This window comes from Pieris napi, chromosome 16 (genome assembly GCF_905475465.1).
Source record: "Pieris napi chromosome 16, ilPieNapi1.2, whole genome shotgun sequence".
In the NCBI taxonomy this organism is placed as follows: domain Eukaryota; kingdom Metazoa; phylum Arthropoda; class Insecta; order Lepidoptera; family Pieridae; genus Pieris; species Pieris napi.
In genome coordinates, this window is record NC_062249.1 from 8,553,690 (window position 1) to 8,579,361 (window position 25,672).

The 25,672-nt window shown below is 32.7% G+C and overlaps 1 protein-coding gene across 1 annotated transcript in view; it reads left to right on the plus strand.

Annotated features, from left to right (window-relative positions):
- Positions 1-23,821, plus strand: part of LOC125057394 (meteorin-like protein) — a 33,613-nt gene extending 9,792 nt beyond the window's left edge. The window contains exons 2-6 of the mRNA XM_047661061.1: positions 17,877-18,088; positions 18,298-18,588; positions 21,684-21,819; positions 22,222-22,569; positions 22,829-23,821. Of these exons, the coding sequence (XP_047517017.1) occupies positions 17,877-18,088; positions 18,298-18,588; positions 21,684-21,819; positions 22,222-22,459 (877 nt within the window). The 3' untranslated portion in view covers positions 22,460-22,569; positions 22,829-23,821. The remainder of the gene's footprint in view (positions 1-17,876; positions 18,089-18,297; positions 18,589-21,683; positions 21,820-22,221; positions 22,570-22,828) is intronic.
- Positions 23,822-25,672: the final 1,851 nt, after the last annotated feature.

Below are 25,672 nucleotides of genomic sequence, written 5' to 3' on the forward strand. Positions count from 1 at the left end.
CTATTCGTAATACATGAAATAAATGTTAAAAAGATTTTCGGATGAAACGCCTATCTGGGTGGGTAAGTGTTTTATACACGTTGTCGATTTTTATCTTAAAATCAAAGTTAAAAACGCAATATTAAAAATGCACCATTGCATTGAACGCATGCTCTCACGAGACACGCTTAACCACTACACTGGTCAATCGTTGAAATTATAATTATAAATAACTTCTCAGTAAAGTGCGTGTAATATCTTCATTAAAGTCAAAATTGCATTACCCGAGTGTTTGGGCACGTATCAATTGCAAAAAATGCATTCGCTCATACATAGTACGCCATCATTGTTGGAACAAAGAAATACTTATCTGACCCATCTTACGAGTTAAAATTCTTTGAAGCAACAAGATTTTACTTGACAAGAGCTTATTCATACTAATATTATAAAGAAATATTTGATTGTTTGTTTGCATTGAATAGGCTCTAAAATTACAAGAGTTATTTGAAAATTCTTTCATCATTTCCCTATGTTATGCCTGATGAACATAGGCTATAGAATATTTAAAAAAAGTTATGGTTGTATAAAGACTAAAGAATAAAATAAATAAGACTAATGAAAATTCCTAAATCGCGTACGCTGCGCAAACTATTTACAATAGAGCAAAGTGATGTACTACAGTTTTATAGGACACTAAAATTTTCAAAAAAGTTCGCGATAACAAAAAAATATTATTTTTGCATATAGAAGTCTATTTACCGAGAAAAGACTTTAGGCTACGACCGAATCAATGGTGAACAGAGCACAGCCAGTTGTATATATATGTTTCTTACGTATCGTGTAGGCGGGACGAGTTAACGAGTAGTGTAAACAGGTAAATCTAAGTACCACTGCCGGCACCAATATGTTTGACACGAAGCCACACTAAAATACACAATACACATTCCAAGTAGCTAGAAAAGTCAACAGGTAATAGCCAACTGTATGCCTCTAATTATAGGGATATGACAGACAGTTGTCTCGCAGAAGTAACCTTTCTACTTTGATCTACATACCTATATGACTATTAATAGATCTGGTCTGATTTTCATAATATTTCAAAAATTTCTAAAAATAAAAACTTTTTCGTAAATCAGGTAGCGTTTTAATGTTTCTTAAATGAAATATCTCTCTTTTCTTCACAGCACAAACACAATTTGAAAGAAAGAGACGAACGGGTTTAGTCAAAAGAGTCAATAAGGTTGATTAAGTTTTAGTTTGATGTAAGTAGTCGAAAAACTATTAAAGTAGGCACAACGCTTATATAAATCCTCCTTAATAAAATTAATATCTTCTCATTATATTGATAGCATAGAGATAAGATAAAAGTCACTGTCATAAATTGTGGACCTATAACAATATAACTAAATAAATATTATGAATGCCGACTTTTTGATTCTTATATATACAGTATCGATTTTCTTATAACCAGATATTTGAATAGGACGGTGCAGATTTGATACGGTGAAGGCAAACAAAAGACTGTTTGGGTTTATAACATATCGCCATGTACGTGATACGAACAAAAGAGATACATTAAACAAGGCAAAGAACATCATAGTAACAAGAATTTTGCAACTATGCGTCACATTTCATTTGTTTTGGAAAGCTCTCACAGGCTTTCGTTTCCAGGGACTTTTATGACATGGTGTGACAATTAACGGTTCTAAAAATAATAGTGCATGTCTAAAACTTACAATATCAATTCATTTTCACATTCTAATGAAAATTTGTTTCGTAAATAAAAAAATAAATTCATTCTTTAGAACTAATGTGAATTATGGATATAAGTATAAACAAACCTTAGCAAAACTTTTGAGTCACGATGTTTTCGTTTCAGCAATTTAACATAAAGACTTTATTGAATAACCAAAGGTTTTATCTTCGATGTAATAGAAAGCAATAATAAATATTTAAACTGGTTAGGCTGCGGTCATTACCATTCAACTGCAATATAATACACATTCTTCAAATATCACAAGGACATGCACAGTGTAAAACCAATTCGAATTTCGAACTTAGCAATACTTTCCAACTAGCCAATTCGTGACGGGTTTTGACGACGAGTCATAAATTTTAAATCGCCAGAGGAATAATGGAAAATATATTCATAAATTACTTATACTATTGTATATAAATTATCTTTTTATTGTTATTATTATACGCTATTGTATTTCAAAATTGACATTTACAAATGAAAAATGATATGGTATTATTTTAGATGCTATAAAAAATTATAGTTTTCGTGTGTTCATTCGGGTCTTTATTTCCACAAGTATAAGAAACATCCTGCTTTCTCACATTTTAAGTTTTTAGAATCGTATTTATAGTCCATATAAATGTTTACTTGTACGTACATATTGTGAAAAATGTTCCAATAACGGAAAAACAAAAAAAATATTAACTTACACATTGTTTTAATAATTAAGCAAAGTGCAAATTATAAATAAATCAAAAGTAACGTATTTAACTTTAATTTGTCTCAGTCTCTTTCTCGATTCAAATTATCTAAATCTATATATCTATATTTCTTAAATAGCTCTCCCAATCTATACATTAGTGACCACTTTAAATTTCAAAGAATATTCACTAATGAGCCGCTATTATATGACACACCGGAGACTTCAAATGAATGTTTTTTCGTACCATATTGGATGATCAACGTCATCTTTGATTTAAGAGCTTCGGTATTCGCAAAACTCTAATTGGCGTCTTTTCCATATCGAGCGCGAATCAATGCTCAAGAAAAATAGGTCGATTTTGCATTCAATTCTAAGAACGATTTCTTTTGATATCACGGGGAATCGTTTAACATTCATCAACATTTGACTTTTTAGATACCAATTGAGTCAGATAACAATTTAAAAGCTTCACAAACCATATAAAATAATTATTTTAATGTACAATTTAGTTGTGTTTAAGTTTCGTAATATATTTTTCTAAGACAATTTTAGACAAGTGTTGACGCAGCAATCATCGTGAAGACAATCATATATTGCGGATGGAGGTCACAAAGATCAATTGTCTTCTAGGATTGTAGCCATGGCCATTACATGTCTAAATTATTACTAACAGCGAGATATCAATTTAAAGTGTTTGTTCTAAATTCGAATATTTCTTTTATTATTTCGTGTCGTATTTTGTTTCGTAACAAATTATAAAACTTATATTTCCTAAACTGCGATTTGTAATAAGTAAATTGGATATAGTAAGTAGTGGATTATAAGTAGAACACGACTATGTAGAATGTATATACAGAAAAAAATACTTAAAAACAATAAAGTGCAGACTTCTTAAAAAGCAATATATTCACCTAAAAACTGTCTGATATTCTAATAAGGAGTAATACATTAGGACTAATATGGATAGTTTATGTTTTAAACAGTCGTCGTGAGCAAAGTACGAGTAGTTAATAAATCAGATTGTAACTTGGCGCGTGCCGAGGCCGGTAACCTGAAGCACAAAGCAGTCTGCCCTGGAGTACGCCCTACTTGTACTCCTTGTAGGGACCACAGACTATACAGCCTTAATAACGCAGTAACTATAAAGGGGTTTACTTAATCAAATGTGCACACTAAATTCCTGTACACGTAGTCAGAACTTGTCTTTTTTTTTTCTTATTTGGTTATTACGTCACCAGTAATTATTTATCTTTTTTACACACACTTTGTCTATGCTTGAAAACGAAATGCATTTTCAAGGATTCGTACGAAAAAATTATAGAACTTTGCTTATTTTTGAAGACAAGAGAAAGGAGAGGGGGGGGGGTAAACTGCAGTGAATCTTACGTAATACTTGAACGGCCCCTATGGAGTTTTGAGAGAAGTTAATAAATATCTCTGAAGCAAAAAGTTTTTATATGCTGTAACTTAACGTGAAGTCGTTAAGCAACGTATTCGTCATTGCATCGCCAGGTCATTCGATACAACCGCACGTGCTATGTAAGGTATTGCTCGACACTGGACACCTCTATAATACTATTCAAATCGACCTCGGCAAAAACAATCTCCGAATATAGACAGCATTTAAATAACGAATTTGGTTACATTTAAATCTTAGCCCATTCCAAATGCAAAATAAATATTCCGATAATTACCGAGGACAATTTTGTCCAATAAAGGCGATGTTTTTGTCTGCATTTGCGATAGCCGCCGGCGCAGGTTTCAGAGATCCGTTAAATAAGTACTCGTGTCTCGTGGTTCCACTGCGCTATAAATTGTCAGTAGCCGCGGGGCACGCGGCACGCAACCTCAATGCGGAAAATATAACGTGTATAGTCTGGCCAATGAAAGTTGATACTGATAAAGGGCAATTTGAGAAAACATACGGCAATTTAAGGTTTAAAAAAGGCAATGAAGCAAGTTTATTTATTAAGAAAAAAAAAGTGTGGCACTCGGGGACTGCCGCGGTAAAGCTATTGCATAAAAAAAAATTCAACTTGATGATGATGTGAATGTGAATACGCAGTATGCGTTCTGTCCCGCTCTAACGCGTAAGGTTTTTTTCGTTACGGAATTTCTGGATTCGGTCTCCACGCTCGAGGCCTGCGATAGAAGCTATGCAATAGCTTAATAATAATATTTATATGAAAGACATTGTTTTTTTTTATTTGACAAATCGCTCGAACGAAGGTTATATCGAAAATTGTCTTTTAAAAATGTTTCAGCCAGTATCAAGATTCTGTGGGCGATTTGCTCAATTTAGTTTGTTATATGTATAGTTAGAATGGCCAAGTCCGCCGGCAACACAGCTATTGTTGTAGCGGCCGGTAACTTTTACTTCGACATGGCAATGGTGAATGCTTTGTAAGCTCTGGTTCATTAAACCTGGACATAGACTATATTAGACTTGCTTGCGGCTACTAACGAGACTAAATCAAGGGATTAGTGTACTGAATATATGGTATGAAAATACTATGTAGCTGTAAAATTATAGAGTAGATATATTTTTTGTATTATTTTAGATTAAGGTTCTATAATTTTTTTATACGCACTCGCACTTTGCTCATAATAGTTTTTTCCCTTACTACGGTTGCCTGGAAGAGATCGCTTGTAAGCGATAAGGCCGCCCGTTGCATCCCTTATAATTATTATTAGTATTATGTTATTTGTATAAATGTAACGAAGTGTGAATAAATAAATAAAATAAAAATATGAATGTTATTAAGAACTTCAATTTAGACTGTATGAAGTAGGCACATGTACAAAAAATAAACTTATATTGCAACAAAAGTACGTTTTTAACACAATAATAGCAAAATTATTACATGACTAATTCCTGTCGAAATATTTCACAAAGATTAATAATTTAATTTACACCTTAACAAATACATGCATTTTAAGTTGCGAAAAAAAAAAATCATGAAATTCTTGCTTTTTCTCTCAACCTTTAAACGTGACAGTTTTTGTTGGGATTAGAAAGGCCGTGAGTTATGACCGTTTCACTAAAGCCGCATTAAATTTAATTAAGTAAAACCCACCCACAACATGAACCGTTGTTCAATTGATTAAAAACTTGTTAGCAATGTCGTTATAACTTATAAACAGTGAGTTGCGTTGATGTCTTTTATAAGCGAAAACGTATTTAAATTTTATTTTAACTAAACAATATGTACTGATCCATCGCCAAGTTTTGAGGTACTACTCAGCCCAAAGTCCGTTTTTTTATGTTTACATATATCTAAGGTATACAAGAAATATATATGTGTGTATTTATTGTATAAATTTTGTTGTTACGTCAATTAATTAATAACAGAAAAACAATATCTAACCTTAAAATATAATTTTTATATATTTTTACATTGCATACGTCTATTGTTGACAAGAAATATGTGGGTATTTGCGATTTTTTTCAGACCCATAAAATGCAACAATTTGGAAAAATGTCGCTGCCTTTTATACCTTTAAGTTCATGTCCAAACTTGTTCATCGCAACACCTGGTTACTTGCTATTAAATACAATGAATAATAGAAAATTGAATAGACGAAAGTTTTTGTCTTTTTAAAGTTTATAAACAATACCAAATACCAGATAAATGAATAATATCAGGACAAAATAACATTTTTATGCAAATCTGTTTACGTCTCGATTATGTTTATCACTGACTCCCCTTTCTCTTATTCAAGAATTTGTTGCTAAAAATGTAGTAGTAAGTAGTGTGTGAAATTAATTATGGCTTAACACTACACACGTTGATTTGTTTTAATACTATCTACCACCTATTAAAGGTTTTATGGTTTGAATCCGAAATATGATATTTATAAAATGTTATTTACTCTAGGCTATGTTTTAAAGGTGTGAAATAAGTTGTAGAAATGTCTGAATCTTGAATTTTTCCTAAGATTAAATGATATTGATTTCTGCTTAACATTGTCGCCATCCCAACTCGAATTTTCGGCATATTAATTTTTCGGCATAGGATCTAACTATATGCCATATTTTCTAAACCTTGGCCTGAGAATATACAAATGTAGGCCAATGAAATTACAAGTGAAATAGTTAATATTCAGTTCACAAACCGCACTATTCTTTCTCACGCATGCGTAAACCGTGTGAACATGCGGGATTCAGTTGTAAACTTTTGTTTATTTATACTGCCGTTGTGTTATACAAAAATCTGGGTTTCGATATAAACAATATTAATTACCTTCGATTTGGTTAGGGAGTTATTAATTAGGCAACTTCATTCATTGAGTTTTGCTATCTTAAAAGTATAGCAAGTTGTTTTAACTTTGATTGAACTTAAAGTCCTATGTCCCCCAAGTGGGGCAAAGGGTACCCAGCCTAGAAAACCAGCCTGATCAGTCCTGGGCAACTCTCTTAATTTCTCTCCACGTCATTCCAGCTTCCCTCGCCTCTGCAATGATGCTTCGTTGCCAGTTTTGTGCGACCACCTTTCCTTTTGCCTTGAGGATTCCAGTCGAGGGCAATTTAACTTGGATCTCTTCGGAGCGAATGGCCCACCCTCTTCCACTTTCTGCGTTTTATAGACCTGTCAATTGGCACCACATTGCATAGCTCCCGTAGCTGATGATTAGAGATTCTCTCGGGCCAGATTATTCCAAGGATTTTACGATGGCAATTCACGAAGACGTGGAGTTGAGTGTGGTTCTCTTTTGTTTTTAACTTCAAGTTTAAAATTGTGCCTAAAAGAAATGAGTTCATAGTCTCTTTAAACAGAATTATTAAAGTTGGTGTCGTCCAATGTTTGACGTAAAATCTCGCATATATATAAATAACTAGCTGGCCTGGCGAACATCGTACCGCCTAACAGTCGATTCTTTATTTGTTTAAAATACTTATTCTGCTATTTGGGACACCGGTCTAGCTAGTAAGATAAAAAAAAGAAAATTGATAAGACAACAAATACATTATGTCAAAAAATAAAAATTTACCTTCCCGGAACCCCTCCACTAACACTTGAACTTTATGCTATGGTATTAAAGTTCTTTCACTCAATTTTTTAAATTTTTTCTCCGTAAGAACCATCCTCGTACTTCAAGGTATATTATAAAAAAAAATCAGACAAATCGGTCAAGCCGTTTTCATGTTATGTCGTGACAACGGAAAACGGGTTTCATTTTTATATATATAGATAATAAATTAATCTTATAAAATATATCCAGGCTTTTACAACCTAACAAATTTCTTAGTATAAACTTCCGTCATAGCCAACCATTGTATAAATATGCATACTGTATATGAAGCGTTATTTAATACCTATGTTTGATAATATCTACTGCATAAACTAATACGACTGTTTATATTCGTTATCGTAATGAAAGTTGTTTATACAAGGTGAACTATATTCAAAGCAAATCTAATTTATGTTATACTAGTCTGAAACAAGGTTGGCACTGAATATGCATTGATATTTAAATACCTTTTTATTAACGTAATACACTTACAGAGCTTATAATATGTTTTACATGTTGATGAGATATTAATGCTATCAGACCTTATCGATCTTAATTTAAACGTTGTGTAACAAATTTACAATACATACATTGACTTATTAAAACTTAATTTATCATGTCTTGTATCCTATGGTAACATCAAGATTATAGTGTCGTGTAAATTAATTATTTGGAATAAAGCTTTTTAGGAACATTTTAATCTGTACCATCTCCCGCCGCAAGTTGTGTGATTTGCTGAAAAACAAATAGTGTTATTGTGCATTATATAAATACGTTAAAAATACTGACCAAAAATAAGACTTGGCTTAAAGGTCTCGTTACCAGGCATAATATTAAAAAAAAAGCTGTACCATAGATGTAGATTCCCTCTAGTTTCTCAGAGTAAGGTTTTAAATAGTATTTTAGTGTGTCAATTCACACGCAACTTTATCAGATATCAGGTGAGATGTTTGACATATTGACGCAATATTGATTGACATGTTAAATATTGTGAATATTGTCAAGTCATATCAAAAACTGAATAGGTTATCATATTTAACATACATTCTGTATCTATCGACTATAAGAAAAAGTAACAATAAAATTCGTGTTGCCAAAATTTGATTTGATTTCTAAATTTGGTGCTAAAAATATCCTTGTAAGTGTATATTAGTAAAAATAAAACGAAGGCTATGATCTATTAGTTCCTATTAACCTTGTTACGTTAATTTGTGAACTATTTAAATTAAGCGTGCTTACGTACGTTTATAATAGTATCTCACGGTATTACGTTTATTAAATATATTTGCATAACATTCGTGCGAAAAAATTTATCAAAAAATTTATGGCCTTCGGGCTCCTATAAATTTATCCACATTCCCACGTTGCGTGATATCGTGAAAGCATCACCGCTATCTCCGATAGGAGATAATATTTTTTTTTGTTATCATTCCAATTTCCCAGGCTCTTTAGACGTCTTATTTTGCCAACTGTCTGCAGAAATAACTTTATCGTACCACACTTTCCTATATTATTATTAGGTGAAATTTTTCACAAACCTTAAATTGAATCCCATAGGTGCTTGTATGCATGCTCTTCAAATATGTATACAAGGAAAAGTTTTACATTTAAAACACCTACAATTTATTGAACTGGCTGGAAACAATATAAATATAATCAATATATATAAGAACTTTAACAATAATTTTAGGTTTGGTTTATAGGTACGCGCAAAGGTATATTTTAAACTTGGAATCAAGCACTAAATGTAATAACTATTTAGTAGGGAAGACCGTGTATCCATAATCCGTTGCAAAAATACATTTTATGAGGGTTATTATGTCGTTTTTAAAGCGCTGTAATTTAAGTAAAAAAGTACATTTTTAATATGCGCACAAATATTTTTAATAAAAGGCATTTTAAGTATGAGTTAACTAGCTTTGTGCAGAAGAATGTGTTATTAGTTGAGCATGTAAGGCGTTTTATCACCGAGGTCGTGTAATTATGAAAGTGCATTATGCGACACTCCTAATTACTTGAATATTCTTAAATTGCTAAACGCGTTACGGTAACTAGCAGCTTTCAAAAAGAATTCCACGATTTTGTTGCAATTTCTTTACATCTTTTCGTGTAATGCTTTACAATCTATCTAAAACCACGCTGAAGTATCTACACATAGAAAAGCGTGGAGGGTTGTAGTTTGGGGGATATTACATACATATGTATTCTTAACCGTTTTCGTACCTCACATGTTTGGATATATTGATGAAGCCAAGTAGGCTCTTGAGGCTTCGGTGGGATAAGAAAGAAAGGACGACCCAAGTCCTCTAAGAAGTTATACCTTAGGTTTTTCTAATTCGTAGTACTGACTGCTCTTTGAGTCGGGACTGATTCAAGTCTTATACACTTCTTAATTTGAATATATACGATATCAATATTAATAAATAATAATATGACGCTTCTACGCTTAAACAAAATATCATCTAATGTTTGACGACTCCATGGCCACCATATGCTTACTGGCGCCGTCAGTGACGTCTGCGCATGTGCTCAATCTTGTTACGGGTGTGAAAAAATATTTTACGACGCCCAGCTTTTTTATATTTATGATAGGACTTTCATTGACGCACTTGATTTTAAGCGTGATGTAACTTCTTTTAATGGAGATGAGGACACGAAGAGGACGTTAACCTTATTAACCTCGGTTCTACCCTCAAAAAAGATTTTACTCAACTACCATCCCTTGCCGGAGAATTATTATGTTCTTGGATGAAGATCTGTGTGGAACCTCGTAGGATATATCAGGCACGTAGGTATGCTGGACCATGGATGCTTCAAAAACGATTTTATTAAAAAAAATATCGCTATCCATTTACCACCCATTACTTACTCCGCTGGCGCTGGACCTAAAAGGCCTCTGAAATGAGAATTTTCCAGAGCTATGTCCCGCCAATTGCTGGCTTTCAGCTGCAGCAGGTCCTCCTCCACTCTGTCGATCCAGTGGAACCTAGGCCGACCTACTGGTCTCCGATCACTAGGTAAGCCTCCTTGACCGCCCGATCTAGGCGCATGCGCTCAAGGTGCCTCAGCCATGTAGTCTATTAAATGTAGACTATAATGTTGGACTAATATAAGGTCCTATTACTAACCTAACCACCCAGTATACTATTGAAATTCCTGATGATTACAATTAATCTTGAACCTAAAAAGGTACTTAAGAATGTTAACATAGGCGGAAGTCTATGCCTCATAGCAGGTGCAAACCATTATAATCCTGCGGTAGTCGCTATTAAGTCAATTACATTTTATTAGTCACGTTCGTTACAGGTATCTTTATATATATAATTCTTCTGTGAGTGTGTATGTCACTGAACTTCTCTCAAACGACTGGACCGATTTTGATGAATTTTTTTGTGTGTGTTCAAGGGGATCTGGGAATGGTTTAGATTCACAAATCAGCCCGCCAGATGGCGCTGCAGTCGGTACTTTCATACTTTGCTTTACTAATTGCTTGAAATATCATGCAGGACAACGTCTGTCGGGTCCACTAGTATCTATTTATATTCGACTGAAATTATATATTGAGTCGAGAACGCTTTAAAACCTCTTACAAATACGGAAACATATTTTGAAATATATTTCTTACAATTACCATTAAGATTTTAAGTCACCTTCGTAAACCGATGATTCGTTCCTTGATTCCCGGCAAAACAGTTTGTTAAGCACAGAAGACTTACAAATAATTCAGACGAGATTTATAATCAGATGTACGGCTAAGTGATAGCTGTTGAGTTTACTTATCGTTTATTAATTATTATAAAAACCCGCTAAGTGTCTCAAATGATAGCCGTGATTTGAACAATATAAGTTCGTTCAAGACGATGACAGAGGGTCGCCCACGCAATCTGGGCACGAGTTCAAGCCATTATACAATCAAGAATCGCTCGAAACACGTTATTGTACCACTGTGCACTCCACTAAAACATATATTATCAAGGTATCACGAAGATATTATATACAATATTTTGAATATATAATATAGTAACTTAATAATGAATTTTGCGTTAATTATAATTGAACTGAATTAATTGTCACTTATCTTCAGGTTTTATTACTTAATTCTGAATTATAATGTCCTCAAATTCAGTTTAAATAATTCTATAGTAAGTAGTAACTAAAGTCCCGTTCTCTCGGTTACTTTATACGTCCGATAAATTTTATGTGAGTTTATTGAAACGAGAAATAGTGAGACGTAAAATATTGATGCTATTTATTTACTTGACTAGTATTACTATAGGCAATGTGCTGTTTTACTTAAATACACTTACACAATTACACATATATATATAATCAAAACCGTTTTCGATGACATCGTTTAGAACAATATACCGGTTATATTGACCAAAAGTTCTAATAACAACGTCATCGGCTGTTACGACTATCGGTTTTTACGACCAAATATGAGTAGTATATATATATGTGATCATACCTAGCTTTCGGTGAGACAAATTCATGTATTATTTGCTAGATTGGACTAGATTGTAATAATAAAAGACTTTATCCAATATTTTAATAATGGCGTGCGTAACAATTAATTATATCCGCGTAATTCCTTAAAATGTAATCAAATTTTATAACAAAAGTTTAATATTAATTAAGTTGGTGCTACAAGTAATACATGACCTTATAAACGCCATATATGCGCATACAATAGCACGCACGTGCTCACAGCGTCCATTGTCTTAACATTACAACCATTGTTTGAGGAAATCCTTGTACATGCGTTGACACTTAGTATAAATTGAACTTCTTTATAAATAACTAGTTGTGCTCTGCGGTTCCACCCGTTTTAATTCGGTCGAATAGCTTTTCTCGGTAATTATACTTTTAAATTCACGAAGAATATGGTACGATTTTTTTGTAGATATTATTGTCTTCTTTAAAACTGTACTACATCACTTTTCTCTACTGTCAATGGTTTCCGCAGCGTACGCGATTATATATCATTAGACTTTTTCACACCTTGGGTTACACTGATTTTTTTTAAATATAGCCTATGTTCATTAGGGATAACATATAATTTTTCAAATCAGTCCTGTAGTTCTTGCATTGCAAACAAACAATCAAATCTTTCCTCTTTATAATATTAATGTAGGTAGATATGTCTGAATCAAGTTTTAGCCAACTAAAAAAGCAAATGTCACTAGTTATATTACTCTTTATTTTGTTGTAATCGCATTTATTGTCTGCTTATTTTTTGATTGCATCTCTCAAGACTCAGGGGCATACAGCTCACAACAATAAGTGTAGTTTTGCTTGATAGAGAATAAATCCTTCGGTGTTGAAACTGGTATTATTGCGACAGATTTTATCCTGTACATAGCTTATACATTTTATCTTGGAGCCGTACGTAACCCACTCAGTCCGGTCCTAGGTGAACTATACAGTATTGAAATAGAACTTGTGTGGCAACTGAATTTATTTATCAAATTAGCATTTAAAAAGCGACCACCGTGGTATCGAGTATTTTTATTCTCAATGTCTTGGTTTGTAAGCTGATTTTGTATAGGCGTACATTATGTTTATTGCTTCTGGTCCAGAATAGACGTGGGTTGCAACAATGCTTGTGTCACTTCTAACTAGGGCTGACCATTTGAAAAATGAAAAACATTAATTATTTTATTTATTGATTTGGCCACGCGTTTCGTGTTATAGCAGGCATAGGCATAGATTGTAACCTAACAAAGTTACTATTAAAGACAATCAAAGAACGGAATTAAAGACAATAATTAAATTTAACTTTCGGGTTTCAGGAATTTGATGCATAAAATTGTAAATTTAATAACGGATTTTGTCCGTGTATGTAACTATGATATATTTAACACAACCCTAACTGTGATATAAGGTTGAATGCACTCGTCATTGTTATCTCGCGAGTTTTTGGACAAGAATAAATAAAAGTCTTCGTAGAAAAGATACAGATTTATTTTATTGTCTTGTTACGTATGATAAGGCTATGTGTTTTAACGAACTTTCTAAACTACGCCATATACAGTGATAGCATCTTGAATTGCGTATAATGACGAAAACAATGGATTTACTGGTTTTTATTGAAATAACCTTGTAAAGTGGACAATTCAACTTATTATTCATACAATTTTATAGCAAACATCGTATGATACCTGCCAATTACACGATGATGGTAAAAAAGTAATAATATATTTTGCTTCATATACTTAATTACGTACGTACGTTGTGTAAAATAATTGAAATTCTAATTATCTTTTGAATTTTAAAAGACCGCCATTTTTGTCATAAATTTAATATTTGTCTTGTCTTTGACTCTTTCTGTCAAAATGCGTTTACTCTGTGACGTATTTGTGGTTAAATTGTTTTTGACAGAGTGATTTTTTGACATGTGATTAAAATAATGTAGTTTTATTATGTGTCTGATCTCGGAATCTAGAATCATCCGAAAAAGACCGTTATATTTTGACATTTAAACTAAATTGTCTTAAATTTATAAACGAACGAAACACGAATTGATTCTTTATGCAAATAACAAAAATACAAAAGGATATTTATTGTTATTAAGTTAGACATGACCTTCATTTACATAATGGGTTTTTGACTAAAATAACCGATTATATTAGGTATATTAAGACTAGACCGCAAATGTTTATATTTTTTAGCATACGGCATAGCATATATTTAAAATACAAACCTGAAATTATAAATTGTAACTCTATAAATTGTGACTATTGTAATGGACATAAATAGTATTTTCCGAGTTAAGTAATACTTAATTTTTAAGAAAAAAGATAAAAATAAATATAAAACAAATTTAAATTCCTATTTTCTATAGGAAATCTGGCGGACGAGACTCAATCCACATTTTTAATTTTAATAAGCTATTAAAACTAATTGCTTATAAAGCTATAAAACGCTAAAACACCTATACAATGAAGCGTTAAAAGTTTTTGTTACCTTTAAGCTAAAATGTGGTAAAGTTGTTAATTATCACACACATGACAATTCTAAGAAGCTTATCTTTAACAGTCGTATAAACGCACTCGTGCGACAAAATTAAATCGGATTTTACTGTAAGGTTCTTTTTAAATAATAAAAATAGTTCATTAAAAAAAAAACTAAAGTAGTTTTCATTAACAAACAGCTCGTACAAGTAAAAGAAAAGTTCCAATAGATTTTGTACGTAAAACTGCGAATAGAATACTTATGATTTAAAAACTGTATCAGTCGTTTGAGCTTCTATCCTCATGTCCTATTGATGTATACAATTATTTGACAGCTAACTATCTAACAGCTTAGCAGAAAAAACGTTTTAAAACGCCAATAAGGTTCACTTCTAATTAGAAAATGTTTTCTAAAACTATAAATCTTAAAAAATCATCGTTATTTTTACGGTTTTATTGACCAACACTCCGTGATACATTAAGACAGCATTAGTACCTTTTAGTCCAATATCGAGGCGCCACCATTTGTGCGTAATGGCCACAAATCATTTATTTTTTTCTCGACTAATGTTTATAAATTGGAAATATTCGTTGCCAGGCTATTGTTGTTCAATGACCTCGATACTGGTTTTAACATTGAGAATAGATTTTGTCTTTTCACATTTATATTTTTTATATTCATCATAAAAAATATCTTGTATTCAGGTTTGTTTTTTTATTGGAGAATAGATGAGATATTAAACCTAGTTTTACTATGCTTTATAGTTTTAATATGCTTTATAGTTCACTCGGATATGTTGTCGTCTTTTAGGAATCTTAAAAAGCCCCCGATGATTATCAATTCCACGTTAAGTTTTTTGTCTTAAAGACCAATAAAAGATCTTTAACCTCAAATACTTTTATTTTTATAACAACGTAAACGTTACTAGAAATTCCTTATATGAAAATCAATAACACTTCACTTCTAAACAAAATAAATACGTATAATTATATCACACAATGATTACTAATCTTATAACATTCATTTGTGGGACAACGCGTTCCAAACGTGCAACAAGCCACGCCACCCTTGATATTTTTTATATTAAAAGCGTAGAAAAACTGTGGTTTTAACATTTGTTTTTTGTATATTTGTTTTAGCGCGCGCCGATAACGTTTAGGCGCGACAAACAGGCACGGCCAACCCAAAAAACTTTTACGAGAAACATTTGCTTACGTAAATTTAAGAATGCGAATAATGTTAGATAATTCGGACATCAATGGGCGTACGTAATCACGATTCATTTAAGCAAATTAATTACTTTCAAAGTTTTCATTACTTTTAAGGCACGCGGTTCTAATTCGTGAATAAAATTGCGTACTAACTAGGACAATGAGAATTCAATTAAATTCTTTTTAGGTTAGAATATAATGTAATAAAGTGCTACCAGGAATACGCTGGACAAATGACTCAAGTCCTTGCTAGTAGTGAAGAGTCAATTTAAAATATAAATATTCGTTATAATAGTGGGTCATAAACTCTCAATTGATGAGGTATTTAAATAACGTTCTTCATTTTTCAATCTAAGGGGTTGTTCACCCCTGTCAATCCTACACGTGTGCACCAACCTGCCCACACAAAACCACTTGACTATTCTTTTCAACCAGAATATTATTTTTACGTGCAATATCTTATAACTCGAGGGTGAGGTAGATTTATGTAAGAAGAAATTGAAATGACAGTTATGGTACTAGAAATTATAAAATAAATTACATTTGTGTATGGGCTCCGTTGGCGTATTTATATATAGTTCTAACTACATAATACATTGTTTGAATTGTATCGCTGTTGGTAATCTTTGACTAGAATTTTGAACTAAGATTTTTTTTTTCATTATATAATATAATACTTTTTACACTTTGCACGCTCATAAGTTCTGCTTTAGTTAAATTAATACATACAAAAGTATTTTTTACGTTCATAAAATCTGTGACGAATCATCCATGCTTTTATCTTATCTCGTGCAAGATAATACGGAACCAGGGCCTCACTGAGACGGTCTCCAACCGGTTTTTGTATTAGCCATACGGCCCATTAGGGTGGATTAAGGAAGCCCCGCGATGACATCGAGGTTTAAGGATGTGACGTTTTATAAATAACTCTACATATTAAAGGATTTGACTAAAAGCTTCGTTTTAAACTACGATAACTAAAATCAAAGTAATATGTACTATTGGTACTTTTAAATGTTTTTCAAACATGTTATAATGTTCTAAATTCTATATTGAATAACTTGAGAGTTTTCATAAGTGTGATCGTCATTTGTTTAATAATTCGTCATTAACGTCGTTTACGGGTTCTTGGGAACGTTCCCTGAAGATAACATTACTCATATTTACTAGCTTTAACATTGAAAAATCCATCTCGGAGTTTTAAAAAGATTTAAAGCCACTTTAGTTTTGGACGCAATAAAACACTGACAATACAAAATAAATCGTTTCGTAGCGGACAAGGGAACATTAGCGGGTTGCTAATAAAGTTCGAACTCGGCCACAACAATGAGTTTTACATAAGTCGTCTTTTTATTACTGTCGCGGTATAAATCGTATGTATAACCATATATCTTGGTTTTATAATTTAAAGTCGTGGGTTGCGCGTAGGTGCTACTCCAGAAATTCAGCCCACGTGCCGCAGATGCAAGATACGCTCACAATTGGCTCCAGACTTGTTTATGGGGGCATTTCTCGAGATAGTGACCAGAAATGACACTTCGATCGCGTGCCGCAATCTCGACCGCACACTTTCCATCTAGATAATGTAATTTTATATGAAATAGCCGTTCATTACATTGTACATGCATTACATTAATTAAACTCGACTAGGTCGTGATTTTAAATTTGATTTAGGTATTGTGATAAATGAATGTTGTCAGTTATATGATTAATTATTCATCGAATCATTTATTATGAGACAAAAACTTCGCTATGTCGGGATCATGTTTGTTGTTTAACGCTAATGTGTTTTTAGTTTTTGTATGACTTTCGAAGAAGGATTGTATTTCGAGATTATGTAGGTAATATCCACGGTCATTAGATGCTTTGTAGTGCATGAGACTTGACAAACAAGAACTTATCAACCCATTACCTACTAGGTGGGTTTTTAAGCTCACGGAACGTCAGCTTTATAACGTAAATTTATTTACACTTCGTTACTCATATTATACAAAATCATATATATGTATTAAAAACTAAAAAAAGCAGGTTACATAGGTTATTAGACAACGGGCGGCCTTATCGCTAACTACGCTAACAGGCGATTTCTTCCAGACAACCCTAATATGGAACAATAAAAAAAGAAACACCTACAGCGGGTAAAGCAAAAGAAGCGCATATTTTTTTTTTATTAATTACAAAAAAAAACTCATAAACATATAACTATAACTAAAATTATAAAATTTAAATTGTGTTAATACTAAATATATTAATAATAATTTATTCTCCCTTGTTCCAGCGGGTTGAGCGTTACTGCTGAGAGGGGCGTGACTCCTGTCTACCTGAGGTGTCGAGAAGGCACAGTATCTTGGCTTTACCCTCGAGGAGCTCTGCGGTTACTCTTCCGCCCTCCTCTACCAGCTGATGAAAAGGACTTCAGGGTCTGCATCAGAGTCATTAGGCGACCGGACCCTCCCGACTTATTTCATTCATTGCAGTTTAATGATACCGGTAAATATCACAATTAATCTTCGTTAATGGCGAATTCGCGTTGAACAATGGACCGAAGTGTTCTCATAATTTAGAGTCATTTTATTGTATGGATTTTTTTGGCTTAATCCAGTACAATGTTTCTGTATGAAGTCTAGTTTGATTCGATTTAGAAACAAATCTTTTAAGACCTTCAACAGTGAGTGATGATATTAAACAATCATTTTCAGACGTTGCAGAGCGGTTTCCGGCCCGCATTTTCGTGGAAGGTGCGAAGCGGCTTATACCTCTTTACGCACCTGATGACGGCGACCCTCGCGAACTTCGATGCTTCCGAAGCAGGCGAGGTCGCGCTGCTTTGTACGTTGAAGCAGAACCTGAAGAGGGAACTAAGAGGAGAGTGGCCATGTTCAAGTATGAAGCCAGGTCTTTAGTGAGAAGACACTATGACCCTGCAACGGCTGAATGCAGACCTTGCTCGGAGTCAGAATTGGAGCTGGCATTCTGCACTAGTGATCTCGGTAAGTTTACGTTTTATAAAAAAAGTACAATCTAAATTAAAAAAAAAAAAAAGTTTTTTCTTTAAATGTGTAAAGGTTATGTCAATCAAAGACAATATTATGTACAATCTACATTATAACGTGCAAACCAATCAAGTGTAAAGTTCAGAAAATTATGCATTTAGGTATGTACTACAAATTATCTTCATGTCACCATTCCTGCGGTGTTATAACGGATTTAGTTTCTCAGTTACGCCCTTAAAAATAAAAGTCACCCTGTAATGACAAACCAGTAGCGGTTCCACAATGTAATAACCTCGTAATAAGCATTTTGCCCCGCAGTCAGCAATTTGTCGCCATAATCAAAATTCCTACCGCCTTTTATCAACTTTTAAAAGAATTTCACTTAATTTGATATTTAAAAAGATCTTTGTACTGTTAAATGTCCGCGCTTATTTTGCGTACAAGATAGACCCATAATTATTTTCAATTTGCGTACCATAATATCATGTACGTATCATATAAAGGTATTATTTTTTGCTTCAACGGTTATACTAGGCCCTAAAGGCTCTACGGAAGCTCGTCCACATTTTACCTTGGTACCGGTGAAACGAGTAGAAAGGCACGTGACGCAGTGGGGATATTTTTTATTTCTTTTGTGATAGATTATAATGGTGTCGTGTCGAGCCGTGGGCGGCCAACGGTCGTTATTAGCCGCCTCTAGCACGAATCACAGAAATTTCTCTATGTCATCCTACGTAATAATTATTGATCTAACAGCACGACATCAGAACAACGATTTCGTTGATTCGAATTTTAAAATCAAGAGACGTTAATTAGAGGATTAGTTGACATATACACTTGATAATTAATAATTATGTTTTCAAAATTAAAGTTTATAAATTATCATGAGTTATTTTTATAACCGTTTTTTATAAGCTTATGCCAGACGAATCTTTGATACAAGGCTGTCGAGATTTGAAGATAACGTGTCTAGTTAGGCTAAAAGCCTCTCCCGTAATTATCGACCGCCTCCAGGTACACTTATCTTCAAACAAAAGAGTTGCAAAGCTAGAAGTTGCTTATTCATATACAAAAACGAACAATGGCTCTCAATAAAGTGGTTTTAGTTTTTGTGGGTCTGGAATTCGGATGACGTCAGCGTGGTGACAATCATATTTCAAGATTAGTGGAGCGTGGTTCAGTAATTGGAAATACGTTGATGTTAAGTAGCTGTGAGTGTTGTTGAAGCGCGTGTTAGCATATTCCTCATATACAGTGAACACTCCTAGCGAAGTGCAATTTATTGTGATAGGGTTCTAATTTTCAATGAAAATTTGAAATATAGATTACTGTCCTCGCGTTTGTGCTAAGTTATGTAACATGGGACTGGCACGTGATAATTTTTATCAACTTAATTTTTTAGAGACTCCAATAGTTCTACGCTCGTCTATTTGCCTTCTTTGCTATAATAATAATAATAATAATAAGTCCTTATTAATCCATATCTTATATACATACTTTTAACAAAAATAGATATAAATAAAATGTTTACTACACTTAGAAGTGTTCTCTGTCCGGGAGTAGGCCTCCACCAACTTTTTCCACCCTATTTTATTTTGTGTCATCGTCATTCGTCAACCAATTTTACCAAGCTACCCTTTCGATCCCGTCGGCCCATCGCTCTATTGGTCTGTCCTTGTTCCTCTTTCCTTATGGACCAGTCCATTATTTGCTATAATTGAATTAAAATAGTTGTTAATCGCCAAAAAGATTAAATCTCTACATTCTCTTTTCATTTACATATCGACTAATTACTTTAAATACAGTACTATTAAACTTCAAAGGCGAAAATTGTAGAAAGTGCATTTACATAGCTTTTAATTAATTGCCCCGCATATGCTCCATTGTACAGTTTTTATCAAGAGATTTAAAGAGATCCTCTATAATTGAGAAGAATCTAATAACAAAAAGTCCGCTATCACTGTAATTAACTCTATCGATGTCAGCCAAGGAGAAATACTTCTCTTTGATGCTTAATTAGGCATTTGAAATCTAATACCTATTAAGCTTTTGTTTTAGAAGTGTTTTAAGTTTTTGTTCGTTTTCTGAAATTTATAAGTTTTTAAAATATACTGCGTCTCTTTCTCCATTTTCTTTTTTAAGGTACATAAACTTTCGTGCTAACTAACTTATATCAATTAATGTATTATATCAAACCTTACGCTCAAATTATATCCGTCGTAAACCATTATTCTATGAAAGCGGATTTTACATATAACAAAAAACTATAAATTTCATATCTATATATTAGTTTTTAGATTTATTGTATCATTATTGAGGTCTCATATTACATAACATTTGCGAATTCCATTACGTAATTAAAAGCCTTAGATGTAGATTGATGTAAAAAGCCGTGATCTAAAAATGTATTTACCATATATGTTAATAGCACTCATGCGAGATTTAAATGGCTAATGGTATATGTTATACATAACAACGATGGACATTGCGATGTATAAATACACGACGTTAGGTTCTAACAAAAATTGGGAAATAAGCGGTATTTAAAGATTAGAACTGAAAGCTGTTGCTGCCTGCTTTTGCGATATGTGGGACATGCTACCCATCGGATATTATAAAATAGAATCCACACTTTTCTCAGTACACGCATTTATTTACTTTACTCCAGTTAATGGCCAGTTTTAACAGAGATTAGCCAACGTAGAATCGGCATAGAGAATTCGGCATTAAATTGAAATAATGCTGACTTCAAATAGAAAGCAATGAATCAATGTGTATTAATAATGGTAAAGTTAAACTTTTTGTGTCACAGATAAAAGTGAAATCTTGCGGCCCTGGTTTATAATTTTTCTGGTTTTATCTGATCGTTAGATTTGATTCATAGGCGTGAATCTGTTTCCGGAATACAAATCTACTTGTATGGGCTAAATTTACTAATACCGACGCGTTATTTTGTTACTGAAAGGATAACCAAAAGGTTCGATCCTGGCGAAATACTTATCAATAAATCCACGTATTTCTCTCACGCCTCGTAAGGGGATTATGGAAATTCATATATGCTCTTGTTTAAGTTAAGATATTTTTGTCCACAGTATCGAAAGGTATAATAGTGGGTAGTGAACAGCGTGAAGATTTGGATACGACACAACTGACCCTGCGATTGACCAACTTGATTCGTGCTACGGCTGCCGCAACTGATCCTAGCGAAGAGGAGAATCAGTACTTTAGGTAAGAGCTTTAATATATTGTAAGGGAAAATCAATTTCTTGCTGTACAAATTTTGCGTATGCTTTTTACTATTTTTTAATATTACTATTATTATTTTTTTAATTTCCAATTAAATAAACACAAATAAGGCGAGCAATAAATAATTTGTTTTAGTCTAGTTTAGAAAAAATAATAAATAGGTTCAGACGAAAGTACGTTTATTTAGAATATGTAAGAGCAATAATCAAACGTAGTCGCAAATAATTCAAATATCAATAAGGAAACTAAATAATTTATATTTAAAAAAAAATAAGTTAGTCATTTCGTATTTCGATACCTCTTGACTCCATAACCAATTACTAACAAATTTTGCTCCGCTATTTTTTATTACCCCAGCTTATTAACAATTGTTGTTGTTTTCAGATATGAAATCGACAATACAATAGGCACCGGTCGTAGGCGACACCCCCGAAGCCTTCACGCACACGTTCACGTTGCTTCACGTTGCGAAGCCGGCGCCGGTTCGGGAGAATTCCTTATAATGGCTAGAAGAGCTCTCGGGAGATATCATTTGGTCTGCGCGCCGAGAGCACACGAATGGAAAGAATTGGCAAAGAGACGTAATGCAGAAGGTACCGCGCATTGTTTGTTGCAGCATTAGGTTTTGGTAAAGTTTTAGTACGGTAACACCGTATGTGGGGTTGCCATGTAAAGATTTTTAATGTATTGCTACATACATAATTCAGACGTCTAAGAGCTTCTAATGTTTATTTTGACGGCTCATTGGTCTAGTGGTTAGTACCCCTGACTGCGAATCCATGGGTCCCGGGTTCGATCCCCGGCTGAGACAAACATCGATGTGATGAGCATTAGGTGTTGTGCTTAGGTCTTGGGTGTTTAAATATGTATTTATATGTGTATCTATAATATGTATGTATATTTGTTGCCTAGTACCCATAACACAAGCTTCACCAGCTTACCATGGGACTAGGTCAATTGGTGTGAATTGTCCAATCATATATATATATATTTAATGAACATGTATTGAATCTGCAGGTCCAAGATTCTATGATAACCTAAGAGGAATGTTTCAATACTTTATATTACCAACTCAATCTAAATGAATAATGTTCGTAATAGGATTAAAACAAAATTATTCAACCATTATTTCGTTGACTGAAAGTTTTTATACGTCTGAAAAATCTTATGCAATGTGCGACTATGTTACATTTGAATGGATCGTTGCAATATTGAAAATGTATATTGTTAGATAAGTGGGAAGAATTTATCTGAGAGTTAATCAACACTATATTAGTACCCGCTTGCCATAACTAGCTTGTAAAATGCAATTGTAAATATTTGTAAAGAAATGTGGTCCACAGTGCCAAATGTAAGATTTATTTTTAAGATTGATCTCAATATGTATATATTGTATATGTATTTTTATATTCATTGTAAACCCAACGTTTGAAATATCTTCCTATAGTTATAAAAATAAGAAAAAGAAAAAAATCTATGTACACGATCGCGGCAGACAAGTTGATGAATACACAGAAATCAGTAAACGCTGTTCTAAATTTCCATACAAAAGATATTGTTTCTATATTCTATTACTTATGGCTACTAATAGTACAACTTCTAAGGTTTCTCCGTATTTACCTATTCAGAATAGCGTGGAACATAGAAGGAAAGAACAGAAGAAAAGGATATCTGCGTATTTAATGACCTTGGCGCTTGTAATACTTTTTTAAGCATTTATAAGGTCTCGATAGCGCCTATACATGAGAAACTCATATACTGAATGTAAATTTTGTGCTTCCAAGCAGAACCTATGAAATATAAATATTTAGAATCTTATATATTTTATAATATATTTGTACCTATATGTTTTATAAAAATGTGTTAGTTACATAATTTTGATGTGATATAGATGTATATTTCCAAGTGCCTATTGTAAATACGATGTTGTACATTTAATATAATTATCATAGTACGAGATGTTAAAAATAAAAAAGTAAAGATATTTTATTGTTTCATTTCAAAGGTTACAAAAATAAATTAGTACTTTATAACTTGTTTCTTCTTTTGTTTTTTTATGTGGCGCGGCTATAAATTAATATACTTACAATTATACCCATTGAAGAGTATCTGTCTAAATGGTCCAAGAACGTTATTTTTTTTCTTTTCAAATAACTCATCTGCTTGTGACATTTTGAATATTTTTTAACTACAGTCAAAATCTGTTATGACGACATCGAAGGGACTACTCATATTTGGTCGTAAAAACCGATAGTCGTAACAGCCGATGACGTTGTTATTAAGTACCTAATACAATAGAATTCAGTTGGGACTTTGATTTTGGTCAATATGATCGGTATGTTTTTCTAAACGATGTTGTCGTAAACGGTTTTGACTGTATACGGTTGTGACGTATAATAGTTACGTTATTTTTAAATGGGAAAGGCTTAGATAGGAATCTTATATTTATCTATGGTTTAAAGATATAATAATACACAATTTTAATATAGCTTTTTATTTATTGAAAATAATCACAACTGATACCACATAGAAAAACTACTCGGCACGGTTTAACTCTTAACTATACATAATATCACATAAACACTTATAATTTCAAATATTTACATAAAAATTTCAATATTACAGTTATAATTATGAAATAGATAACTTCACAGCATAAAAAAACGTAAAATCATCCTTCGAGTTCCAAAATATTCTTACAAAACGTCACTCATAAATTACAATGGATCGGAATATTTTGGCTCGTTTGAAAACAAATTTATAGAAACATTTAACTTTACAAGTTTTGTATTGCAGTTAGTACAAAAACCGGGCAATACAAATAAATATCGAGTATATAACAAAATTTAGGCAAATGTGAACAGTAAAATAGGCGTATAACATAACGAATCAACAACGCATAACGCTCACGGCGCGTAAGTCTAGATTTAAGGGAATAGTCCTCAAATGCGATAGACGACGACAATAAACGACTAAGGAACTAATTAGGCCCATTCTTCCGGAGAGTGCAAGTATAATTTGATCCTTATGGCATTGCTCATAAGGTTTAATTTTTGTCACACGAACCAGATTGCATAGCTTAGCGGTATTAACTATATTTTGATACTAAAGATTCTGTTAAAGATTAAATCAATAATTTCGTAGCAAAGGGAACTTGCACCTTAATTTCTACAGTGCACAGTAGATAAGGTACAGATTACTTGGCATTCGTGCCGCATAAACAAAAACTATACAATTCGATGTGACAGCTTATAAGCAACAATCAGTCAGCCTTTCAATAACAATTTCGCACAAGTACATAATACATATGTATCTAGAATTTTTTTGCATTCATTTCATACAAAAAAGAAGTAAATTTGGCCTAAACGTTAAATTTATTGTGCGACCAGAAATACCTTTTAATAATGATAACGAGATACTTGGCATGAATGCTTATTTAAAAAAAATAATAGTGTTTATTTTAAATAAAATACTAGATTTTAAAATTCGAAAAATTTCAGACACAAATTGCAAGAAAAATTTCTTAGTACTATAATAACTCACTACAGAAATACTGATGTACATACATTTTACAAAAATGAATGCAAAGTTGGGGTCATTCACCTGAAAGGTCATTGAACTCATAACTTGACCTATCAGCTGTTTATAAGGTGAAATTTGCATATTGGCTATTTTTATGCTATTTTCATACCATTTACATATCTCACTCTCTTACTACAACTCATAAAATATGGTTAGTCCATTGATAAATGTAAGTATCTTTAGATTCTGAAAATTTAGAATATTTCTACTTAAAATGTTTGAATGATATTAACTATTAAGTTCATTAAAAATT